Source organism: Chelmon rostratus, chromosome 21 (genome assembly GCF_017976325.1).
Source record: "Chelmon rostratus isolate fCheRos1 chromosome 21, fCheRos1.pri, whole genome shotgun sequence".
Taxonomy (NCBI): Eukaryota; Metazoa; Chordata; class Actinopteri; order Chaetodontiformes; family Chaetodontidae; genus Chelmon; species Chelmon rostratus.
The window spans coordinates 7,210,411-7,222,824 of NC_055678.1; the positions used below are offsets into that span (position 1 = coordinate 7,210,411).

The following is a 12,414-nucleotide window of genomic DNA, read 5'->3' on the forward strand; positions in this document are numbered from 1 at the left end:
CAAATTAAAATGTGTCCTGGGCTCTGGGAAATTGTTATGGGCATTTTTTTTTTTTACTGTTGTTAATCAAGAAAACCATTACTCTGCTGTCCAGGTCAGGGTGTTATTGAGTGCTAAAGCGTTGCGTAGAGTCTATGCAGTGTATTATACACATGAGTGATATATTTTTTTATTGCAGTGGCTTGAGCAGTACAGTAGCACAAATAGTTTTTTTATTTTTCAGTAGGAAAGACATCTGAAGAAAACTTTCACTGACCCCCAAAGCATTTTTAGATGAATTTAATATTGCAACTTGCATTTCAAAGACATTGAGAATCCAAAGAGGGATAGACCACCCACAGAGAGAAAGAGCAAAGGCAAAGAGCTGTAGTCTAAACAGAGCCTTCTCAATATTCTTACAAGGGTGCCGTAGACTGAAAAGAAGCCATGGGAAAATAGACTCTGGTTGTTTTGTCTCTTCTTCTGCTGCACCGCACATCTCACACACATAGCACACAAAATATAACCAGTCACTTGACAGTTCCTTGCTGCTCAGCCACTTTTACATTGTTAGCATTTTGTCATGTAGTATTTATATACAGCGTCACCAAAACTGCACATCTCATTGAGGTTTAAAGCAGAGCTGGGTCAGATCATTGCAAGTGTTTGGTTTAATGTCAGAGTACCAGATGGATTTTGGGGGGTGTGTGTGCACGAAACAGCATTTTTACATTCAGATACTTTCTTGTGAATGAAACTACCGCTAGATAAAAACAAACCCACATTTTCTAAAACATACAGAGTAACGGAATGTTGATAGTATGTGGTGGTTTTGTTGTTGTTCTGGTATTAAGCAGGCACTGAAGCACCACATTTGTGGATTGTGGTTTTTGCTCTTACAGGACTCATCTAATATAACACTTTGTATCCTCTCCTGTGTGATTTGTGCACCTGACACAGGTTGTATTGACTTCTGCATGCATTTAACAACCACACTTACCTTTCAATGCTTGGCCTTCAACTCAGGGTTATTCTACTTTTCCAGGTCTTAAAAATGTACATATGGCACCGATTTGTTAAAAATCTCTAATCTAGATTATAAATAAAGCAATAAACATACTCTTGAATATTGCAGGTTCTTGGCAAAAGGCGTAGTTATGTGCTTTTTAATGTGCAGTCATTTTAGCAAAATACTTTTCGCTGTCTACAGACAAAAGGCAGACTGTAGTAATGTTACATCCATGTTAAATGCAGTTGCATACCACTTTTTTGAGGTACAAAACCATTTTAATGGTCTTTTATGACTCTTTGATACATCTAACTGTTAAACTTCTGCCTGAATCTGTTTTGGAAAGCAACCCCGGCTTCTGTTGCATAACTTTATGTTCTCTGCATTATGGCTGAAGTGATTCATTCTTTTTCTGAAAATATTTCCATTGGAAAGAGTATCACATTCGTGATGGGCATGTAGCTTGAGGACAACAAAAAGTAATATCGCTTCTAATCTCAGGAGTCATCCATAAATGAAAGAATGTACTGTATGCTTACATACAAAAAAAATTGTAACTTTCCTGTCATCTTCTCCAAACTCAAGAAAGGAATGTCATTGTCAATACATAAATACATTTACAATAACTACAACTTTTAAAAATATTACGTGGTCAATCCATAATAACACTTAGATAAACATTTAAAGTACATTATTATACAACAAAACTGAAATAAGAGACCAGGTTTGAAACAACACTTCATGACAAAATAATTATCATACATAATGTGAAATATACATTATTAATCTAACTTTTCCATTTACAATTTTCATCCACTGACATACAGTATATTACAGCGAGGATGGAGTTTCAGTTAATGGTAGGACAAGTGCATAGCAAAATAGATCATTTGACCAAGTTAAAGAAACACAGAACTGACAAACCAGCTTTAGAAAACAACATTAAAAACCATGTTTAAGGCAAATCTCGTCATTTAAAATTGGCATAGTCTGAGAAAATGTCGACAAAGTCTTGTACCACCCTGTAGCAGAAGTCATATTGTTCCTGTGGAATGAAATAAAACGGAGAAGATGGATTAGGTGGTAGCCTGTAAAATCGGTTTCAGTGCAGATAAAACAAGAAACTGGCACTTTAGGATCCACTTCTGCTCAAACTTACCACAGTCTGGACCATATGAGGCCTCTGCATGCGTAAACTCTTCACAGTTTGGAACACGTCCAGCAGGCCTTCTGCCTTGACTCGCTCCAAAATATTGCTCAGTGCAATGAACGTACCTGTTCGCCCTGCACCAGCACTGCAGCACACACAAACACAGAAAAAAATGTATTTGCAAGCCACCGTTCATGCTTTAAAAATAAAAAGTTTTTAGCTGCGAAAGGCTGCAGTAGAAAACACTGCGATGCGATTATGAAATACCTGCAGTGTACGACGATGGGATGGTTCCCAGACTGCTGCTGCTGTCTCTGCACTGAGGCGATGATGTCGATCATGCCTTTCCCCTCGGCCGGGATGCCGACCTCCGGCCAGCCGTGGAAGTGGAAGTGCCTGATCACCCTTGTCTGCTTCTCCTTTGAGAGGAAATGCACAGGCAAATGAGAGATCATAATACCTTTCAAATATGATTTATGAGCAGTATATGAAAGCATATAATGGCAGGTGCAATGTCAGTGTAGGTTAAGTGTGCAGTAGATGAGTGGTGGACTGAGGGGGGCAGGAATATAATACTGAGCCTCTGAGAGATGATGTGGGTCGAATTTAATGAAGTATATGAGATGGGAGGAACCCACTTGATGATCTTTAACACATCCTGCCTACCACATTTCCTCTGGCAGCCAAAAGAGTACTGTACTCACTCGGGTTCTCTATAAGGCAGTGATGTTAGAGCCTGTGTAGCTTTACAAAATCACATACAAAAATGCTGTTAAAATGAATAAAATACTTTTTTGCATTTTACTGCATCCAGGAATGAAGTTTAAGTTTGAAATATTCACACATGAATGTAATGATAGCCTCCACACCACTTTACTTCGCTGTTAAAGATCCACCAAAGAGATATTTCCCCTTTACACTTCTCAGATGCTTTTCTTTATATAGGTTCAATCAATAGGGCTTAGAGGTAAAATGATCCAATCACAAAAATATGAAAGATGATGATTACAGAAAACAAAAAAAATCCAAAAAATGTTTCTTCTTTCCTACCCCAGTAATTACATACCCATTAATTTATCTTGTGACTCTTTGGAGGGGTTCTGAACTGAAGGTTGGGAGCAAATGGACTAAACTACCTAACTGTATGTAGAGTAGTTAAAATCAGCTTCATCCCGACCAGCTGCAGCACTAAAATGCTAATAAGAAAGATCTAATAAGGTCATATATTATATCACTCACAGGGATCACTTTTCTGTAGAGCAAGTATTTTTACTTTTGATACTTTAAGATTTTTAATGCAGATGTTTAACTTGTAATGGAGCATTTTTTTTTTCATGTTCTATTTGTACATTTCCTTGAGTAAATAATGTGGCTACTTCTTCCTCCACTGGAAGACTGTTCAAGGGACACTATTATGATTTAGCATACAACCAATCTCACGATATTTAGTGACAGTTACACAATGCAAAAGCATTATCTCATATCCCTTTTGACAAAGAACTAAAATGCTCTATAGAATTTCATCAAGAGGGTCAGTGAACGCCTTTTCATCCTGACAGGCGAATGTAATGTGATGCTACTGCCTCATTAACAGCTGTGTGATAGTGCAAGGTTAGTTTGCTTACCGGAACAAAGGTGAGTACCAAGTCTCTTAGACTGAAGGTGTCACACAAAGTGTCTCCCTTCAGCTCTACTGTGTAATCTCCGTAGGTGACTGAGTCCTCTGTGGGCCAATACTGGCAACATTTGTCCTGCAAAAACAGAGCTTAACAAATAAGTTAAACGGAAATGACAGCTTCATATATGAAATGTAAATATTATATACTGTGAAATACTGCACAAACATGAACTAGCATAAAAGCATGGCTTTGTGACAGGCAGGAAATCAGAAGTGAGATGGTTTATGTAGCTCTGCTGTAGTGGTTATTAAAGCCATCAATCATTGCCTTGCAGCCATCAGCTATCGCAGCTTACCTGCTCCCTCTCCTGGAGCTCAGTGAGCATGACAATGGAGTGGCACTTCCATTCCCACACCATTCTCCAGAAATCCTCCACTGTGTGTGGAAGAGGGCCCTGGGTGGCAATGAAATAGTCCTTCTGTCTGTAGCCCTGAATCACAGCAAAACACAAACATCTTCTGCTTTATAGGTCCAATGTTGCACGTCAGTAGCTATACCTATGAACTATTGCAGGTTTAAATGTAAGAAGGAAGGACACTAAAATCTGCTTACGTCTATGAAAGATGCATTGATGTAATCCGTAAACTCCTGACCTCGTCTCATGGACAGAATCACTCTGTTGAAGTCATCTGAAATGGGAATAGAGCAGGTTATAAACATGTCCATTTATATCTGGTATACATAGCGGCCTGTGAGGCACTCTGAGAAAAATAACAGCTATTTTATGCTGCAGAGCAGAGGATTGGAAAGGGAAAATAAACATGTTCAGGATGGCTGTGGCTCCCCCTGGCCCCCCCTTGGCAGCGTCACTGTGTGATGCTATATGGATCAGGAGGTAACACTTTGTATTAAGGTACACACATTCACTATTAACTGGGAGCTTATTAGCAGTATTGTGTAAGTTACTGAAAATGGATAATTGGATTTCTTTACAAATTACTGCATATGAAGATCATTAGTTACGAGGAAAAGTAACTTTTGTGTTACTTTTAAATATCTGTGTCAATGCTCTCATTAATGCACACATAGCTATATTATTTTAGTGTTGCTGTGGCACAGAGTTGGACATTATTGTGCCCGTCGTTGTTGTGATGGAAGTCATTCACACTCCTGACCACCAGAGGGCAGCAACAAGTAGTAAGATATTGTATTGTGTTGCTTAGATAGTAGGATTTGTTAGAAGAGGACCCAATCAATGATGGACTTACATGTTAACTGAGTTTTGATACAATAGTTAATAAATAATTAGATTGGTCATGCAGAATAAAGCATTAATAAGCGCTTTATAATGACTAATAAAAAGCAAATTTCCTACCAATATGCATGCTAATAAGCAGCTAGTGAATGGTGAATATGTGTACCTTAATATAAAGTATTACCAGAACAGGCCTCCAGTGTATTTTTTGTTCTATGGTTTTCCTTCTTTCTTACATGGAATAATTTGCAGAACTCTGTTCTTTTTCATGTTGGCAGGAAGGTTCCCCGTTCTCATGTTCTCCTTCATTATCCGCATGTTTGTCAGTTTCTGGGGAGAAATCAAGCAAGCAAAGTCAAACTGTTATATACCTACAAATGTTCACCATGTTAATTATAGTATTTAATCTCTTGGTAAATTAAGAGAGGCAATTCTAAATATGCTACAGCTTGAATCTTTAGCCATTTGTCAGTTTGGTGTGCAAAATGCCTGATATTAATTAAATATGATCTTTTATGGGCCATGATGTGAAATAAGAAGTCTAACCTTAAACTCCTCCTCTAGGCCAACCCGGTCACCGTTTGCAAAGGTGTTGTGCAGTTTGTGCAGATGTCCTTCCAGAGACGACACGTCCAGCTCCGTGTCTCCATAGAGGTAGTATTCAAGCAGGGCCTGGTAGATGAATGAGTACTGCATCTGGGGTGAGAATACACACGCACAGATGAACACACTCACACACTGTGCATGGGCACATTTGAACATTTACAAATGCCTGAGGGTGGGATAATTCACACTGATAATTCACTCATTAAATCAAGTATTAGTGTTGTGTCATGTGGCTGACGTTCCAGAGTGGGAAGCTGGAACTTGTCATATTTCCAACTCACATCTGTCTGAATGAGCTGTGAGCGCTGCTCTCGTATCTTAGAGACAAAACCAAACACATCAACTTTCTGCTCCGCGTGCATCATGTCGATCATGGCATCTATTACGATGAAGGTTCCCGTCCTCCCAACCCCAGCGCTGCAGGGACACAAAACAAACCCCAGACTGAATGAACCACAATCCTCAGCTGACACTTGTATGTCAATAGACAACAGCAGTGAAACAAAGGAGCATCTGTGCCTGTAAACACATGTATTGCTATAGTCACTCGAAATGTTTCCAGCCATAGCTGCCAGTTTGTCTTCCAGCGGACACACAAAGCGGATATTTCAGCGTTAAGATATTTATCTCCATAGAAACAAATTGGATAATTAAAACCATTCAAAGTAATGTTGAGTCAAAAGCACGTTCGTGCCAGTAAACAACAAAATGATAAACAATGAACCACTTGCTCAGCGTTCTGGTACCTGCAGTGGACCACAATAGGCCCAGAGAAGGGCGGATTGACCACCTTGACCTTTTTGAGGAATTTGAGCATGCCGATGGGGGAGAAAGGAACTCCAAAGTCGGGCCAGCTGGTGAAGTGCAGCTGGGTGACCAGCCTGGGAGTCTTAGCAGCATCGCTGGCTTGCTACATAGCGACACAAACACAGGAAAAAAAAAACACAGTTAACAGTTTTAATACCACTTGCATAGCACGTTTGAAGACCCGGTCTGGCCCCAGGGCAATCTTTTGATATATCTCAGTGTCAACAGGAACAAGCATCACAGTAGCAACAGTTTTCACTCAATGATGGGTACATTTTCTGAACCCTAGAGGAAGATTTTTCCATGAGTTACGCAGGAAGTGAAAGCAACGGTCTAGTTGCCTTGCTATGAAAAAGGAACTGAGCAACACATGATACAACATGCAGTAACATTTCAAGGACACCACCCACATTTTTATGGAACACTTCTCGAGACTTACATATTGTATGCAGAACTTGCGTATGGTGTAGTCCACGAGGACGGTGAAGTCTTCTACTGCCACCCTCACATTCCCATAGGTCCAGCAGCCCTGATCTGGCCAGTACTGATAACACTTGTCCTGCGGGGAGATAATGACAGCCATTATTCAATAAATTAAAAGTCTAAAAGGGGGATGATCTGCTATAACGTATTCAAGGACTTTCCTTTCAAGAGACAAAATGGTTTAAATGCAGAAGCACACATATTCCAATTTCACAGCCAGTCAGTCCAGATTAGTGTAAGTGAGAGAGGTGAAACCACTCGATAAGAGACGGTGCTGGGTGATTATGATACTGACTTGGAGGACTTAATAACACGTTATGTGGCCATTGATTTCAACCCGCTCACATGCTGATTTAAATCTTCACCAATTCTCTTCTTATTGATCTTTGTGGCCTCTCTCCCCTCTCCTTGATCATTGAACGAGCTCTGGTTCAAATGGCTCACAATAAAGGCTGTGCAATTACAGCAGAGAAAAGAGATGTCAGAGGGGAGATTACAGGTGTGAAATGAATAGTTTAAATTAAACTCCATGCTTTCACCTTTGACCATAACCAATGAAATCTGTTTGAAGCCCATTTCGTCTCCAATCTTTTTTGTGATGCTCCATTAATCCCTCCAGAGTGCCAGAGCAGAGACTTGGCTGGATAAGGAGCCATGGAACTTGTAGGAGTGTGTTATTCTGTTCATGGACACTTCAGCTCCATGAATAAAAAAGCTCCCCAGATGCATATAAACGAGGCTGGAAACCACTCACTTCTTTCCTTTCTTTCAGATTTGTCAGCATGACAACAGTCGCTACTTTCTGCTCCCATATCATCCTCCAGAAATCTGCTGCCGTGTCTTCCTTTGGACCTGTGAGACAAAAGGGATCATGATTATTTTTAGTAATACATGATTCATTAGGACACGAAATTAATAACCAAGATATCATCTTACCCTGTGCTGCAATGAATTTGTTCTTTTCCGTGAAACCCTGTTAGAAAAGAATATTAAGTTAATTAAGAATATTAATCTAAAACTCCAGAGCAGCTACTACGACCTTGGGATTGTCTCTTCAGCTGCTGTTTTCAAGTTCAAGAATCTCAACTTTTAAGCAAACATGGAAAAGACTTAAATGAAAACTTCGACATCTGTTCCATGACAACTGCACAAACTGCAGAATATTCTTAAGAAATGAAGAAAATAATAATAATAGTAATACAGTTAGTGTTAATGGTGGTCAACTCACATCAATGTAAGAAGCATTCACATAGTCTGAAGAGGGATTTCCATCCAGCTGAGTCAACACCACTCTGGAATGATCATCTGGTGGTGAAAATACCATTGGAAAGTTCGGAGGGTTACAGTGGAAAAAGAGTACACACAGTCTGTCACCGTGCTCTGATTAAACACAGGTAGGTAGCATAGTGTTAAAGGAATAGTTTGACTGAAATAAAAAAGTCATCTGTCATCTCCGTGCAGTAAATATGAAGCTACGTCCAGCAGCCAGTTAGCTTAGATTCGCTTAAATACTGGAAACAACAACAACAACAACAACAACAAGCCAACAAAATCCAGCAGCAGTGAGTTTCTGCTGGCAACTCCTCCGGCAGAGAAAGTCCTGCACATGACCTCCCATCAAACAGCAAATTATCCTTTTGTGGGCAAATTAAACTATTAATAATGTGTGAATTTGTGAGCTTTAAAGCTTTAAACCTGCTAGTAGGTGGATTTTCTTTTTTTTTTTACCATTGGACAGAGCTAAGCTATCTGTTTCCCTCCATTTCTAGTCTTTATGCTGAGCTAAGCTATCTGGTTGCTGGCAACAGCCACATATTTACCATACAGACGAGAGAGCAGTCTAAATATTTTCATCTAACCCTTGGCGAGAAAGCCAATGAGTGTATTTTGCAAAATGTCCAACCACTCCTTTAAGGATTACAATATTTGCGTAGCTAAAGGAAATAAACAAAATACCCTGAATTATTAATGAGACAGAGATGAGTGACAGGAACTGCTAATGGAAAAAGGAAGGAGGATACAGGCATTTCACTGTGAATGACAACATGAACTGGAGGGTCAAGTGTATCTGAACTGTTGAAAAAGAAAAAAACAAAGGCACGAGGACACGTGCACTCACAGGCAGGAAACGGTGAGCTCTGGGTGTGAGTCAAAAGAAACCTAGTTCCTACAGAACAGAAAGTACACTCACAGGGAAGGATGTTGGGGTATCTGTTCTTCTCCTTGTTGTCGTCCTTGTTGGCCTCCTCGTACGTCCCGTGGGCATTACCCCCTGGCAAGGACTACAGGACAGAACTGCAGTTAGATCCTATACCTCCCATACTGAAAAACAGTCAGGCTGCCTTTAAACTGCTCGTGTGGATCGTGTTCTGCTGTATGCACGGCCTTGTAACTTCCTCTGCTACCTACAGTAAACAGTCCTCCATTAAAAGCAGAGAGCTTCGACTTCCTCTGTCTGTGCTGACAAACTGTCTGAAAAATATCACATCTGTATGTGTTACACGGGCCATGAGTCACACACTTTTTGACTAAGATCCTTAATCATAGTCACAAATAGGCAATAGGGTATTTTTCAAGCATGTGGGTGTGTGTGTGTACAGTATGTGTCATGGACAATGTGACACATTGACTGAATACAAAACAGTACACACACACTGTAAGTCTGAATATTGTTTCAAATGAACAAACAGCGTGTCGCAGTTGTGGCAGGAAAACCCTTAAACTGAAATTTTCGATATTTTATAGGTTGTTGCCACAGTTGAAAGCACAAAACACCTCTTTGGTTCAAGATATCATTTCAAAACTCTTTTCTTAAGCAGAAAAGCTGCATAAGTTACCTAATAATAATGATAACATGGGTACTATTTGTTTACAGTTATTAACTAACTTGAACGGTCAAATAGAGCGTCAAAAAGTACAGTATAGATGTGGTCCTCGCATAGTGTCTCAACTAAGTCTAAATCAACACTAAACCACACTTCATAAAATACACTAAGTGGAAATCTTTTGAACAATTCTATGAATCAACGAGTTTGTATAAACCACAGTGACTCAGCACCCCAGATGCCTGAAATAAACACTGCTCCACCACTCGTACAGAATACAAAAGACTCCACCTTATGACCACCTGTTACTCTAACCTCCAGGCGGAGAAGAGGGGACGCTTACATTGTACTCCTCCCTGAAGAGCTTGCCATCGTCTGCTGAGCGGAGCCTGTATTCCTCCTCGAGGTGGTCCACTGGGATGGGGAAGTAGGTCTTAGAGGCCGAAGGGGATCTGGGCAGAAGGACCACCGTCTGTTGCTCTGTGGGGAGAACAGTCAGTGGGTTTATCATCCCTGCTGGACTAATAGAGTTTAACGTTACGGTTGTTGTGTTAAAGAAAATAACTGATTTAAATTATTTTTATTTTCTTATAAATTATTAAATAATTATTACGACAAGAATGACTGAGTGAAATTTATTATAACACTGGATTGGGTTTAATTAGACCAGCGGTTCTAACCATTTTTATCAGATCTACCCACAACACCACCTGTGCTTTTCCAAACATTTCCATTTAAGTTGATTTCAAACTGAATGCTATTAACAATAATACTTACATAAACGTGGATATTGTTACACTAATGTTTTCATACGGCTGCAAGTGTTTAGGTCGGTCGATTTGCATTTGTAATACAACCACTTGGGGTAGCAGCAGCTGGATCTTTCAACCATTTCTTCATTACCTTTAGCTCTGTCAACCATTTTAGCCATTACTTGTAGCTAACTGTTTCAACTGTTAACCTTTCACATGTAATTTCAACCATTTTATCCACTATGTTGTGCTATTTTAACCATTTATCCATTTAGCTACGTTATTTCAACCATTTTATCCACTCCTTTTAGCTTACTATTTCAACTGTTTATCTACTACTTTTGGCTTTTTCAGCTGTTCGTCCATTATTTTCAAGTTTTCAAGTCTTTATCCACTCCTATTTCAACTGTTTGTTTTTTTTAGCTAACTATTTCAACTGTTTATCCAGTCCTTTTAACTAACTATTTTAAGTGTTTATCCACTCCTTTTAGCTATTTCAGATGTTTATGTTACTTTTAGCTATCTATTTCAAATGTTTATTGATTATTTTTGTCATTTCAGCTGTTTACCCACTCCTTTTAGCTAGCTATGTCATCTGTTTATCCACTTCTTTTAGCTAACTAGTTCAACTGTTTAGCTAACTGTAACCTCTCTGCTCACTTGCTAGCTACATTTCACACACTCTCAATCGCAACTCATGGTGTTCAGGTATTACAGGTGAGTCTATATATATATACTCATAATTTCTACTTCTTCAGTAGGGACAGCAGAAGTCCCCTGGTGTACAACTAGGGGTGGTTGGGAATCACTAACAGACACTAAGCTTTGATAAGCTACTCCGTCAATAGACACTACCACTCTGCAAGGATTTTAAAACCAAAACCGAAAGTCAAAAGTGATTACCAAACTGATTTCAACTCTTATGTTTGTGTGTCTGTTTGCCAAGACCTCAATAATTTAAAAAAGGAGTTTAAGTATTCAATGATCACCAGACATCAACAAGTGTTAGAAAACCAAAGCACCCCAGGGAGAAGCCACTTACAGCACCCCATAGGAAGGTTTTTGAAGGGAAACCTGACTAGGCATTCGGTTAGCGCTCACAAAATTTCGAAAATGTAGGTTAAAGAAATACTGAGAGAGTGTTAGTAACATGAGATTCCTTATACCGCCACCCTGTATACCTGACCTGGTGGTACAGTGGTGTATAACGACTCAGTACTGTATCCAAACTCTAAAACACAACACATATCAAATCACACACAGCACACATGATATGCACAGTCATACAGGCAAAAAACACTCAGCAAAAATAGCATTTGATTCATTTTGATAACATTGTGTTCGTAAGACAGAAAGCAGTAAATGTGCTCATATGACACTTCTGCTTTCAGTTTTATCCATTAAAAAAGTTAACAAAAATAACATTTCAGTAAACCAGTGTACAAAGATGTATTATCTCTTATACATAACAACCACCTAATAACAATAAATCTTTCAAATTATGCAAAACATGTACTTGCTGAACTGATTCAACATTACATATGGATATATGCTGTAATATTTCCCAGCACAATAAAGTATTGAAGTGAAAATTAAATATTCTCATTCAAAAAAAGTGGACCATGTGTCATGTTTAGTAATTAGCAGCTCAGCTAATACTCTGATATTTGCTCAGTGTTTGTCATTGCTATCTTTGGGTGTGTTTCTCGTCATTTATCCTTATCGGCAGGAATACAACTTGTTTTTATCATGCCATTGTAATGTCAGATAAGAAAATACTTCCGAAAGAAATCTCACAGTTCGTCAAGACGTGTTGTTTCCTGTCAAGTCCAATAGCTGTTAGCATACTTCACACAAACCAGCTTCTAATTAGAATGATGCAGCTTGAAGCTCAGTGACAGCAGCTCAGATATTTGTAGCAGCAAAGTT

General features: G+C 39.2%; 1 protein-coding gene across 4 annotated transcripts in view; it reads right to left on the minus strand.

Moving 5' to 3' along the window:
• Positions 1–243: 243 nt before the first annotated feature.
• Positions 244–12,414, minus strand: part of ptprea (protein tyrosine phosphatase receptor type Ea) — a 53,363-nt gene continuing 41,192 nt past the window's right edge. For 3 of the 4 annotated variants that reach the window (XM_041962057.1, XM_041962058.1, XM_041962060.1), the window contains 16 exons: positions 10,077–10,213; positions 9,100–9,190; positions 8,137–8,213; positions 7,845–7,881; positions 7,663–7,760; positions 6,865–6,984; positions 6,365–6,528; positions 5,900–6,035; positions 5,559–5,708; positions 5,249–5,342; positions 4,370–4,446; positions 4,113–4,247; positions 3,764–3,889; positions 2,406–2,557; positions 2,148–2,283; positions 245–2,033 (listed from right to left, as the gene is read on the minus strand). In XM_041962057.1, coding sequence (XP_041817991.1) covers positions 1,959–2,033; positions 2,148–2,283; positions 2,406–2,557; positions 3,764–3,889; positions 4,113–4,247; positions 4,370–4,446; positions 5,249–5,342; positions 5,559–5,708; positions 5,900–6,035; positions 6,365–6,528; positions 6,865–6,984; positions 7,663–7,760; positions 7,845–7,881; positions 8,137–8,213; positions 9,100–9,190; positions 10,077–10,213 — 1,805 coding nt within the window. In that variant the 3' untranslated portion in view covers positions 245–1,958. Of the gene's footprint in view, positions 2,034–2,147; positions 2,284–2,405; positions 2,558–3,763; positions 3,890–4,112; positions 4,248–4,369; positions 4,447–5,248; positions 5,343–5,558; positions 5,709–5,899; positions 6,036–6,364; positions 6,529–6,864; positions 6,985–7,662; positions 7,761–7,844; positions 7,882–8,136; positions 8,214–9,099; positions 9,191–10,076; positions 10,214–12,414 lie in introns of all 4 variants that reach the window. The other variant, XM_041962059.1, reaches the window with a different exon arrangement.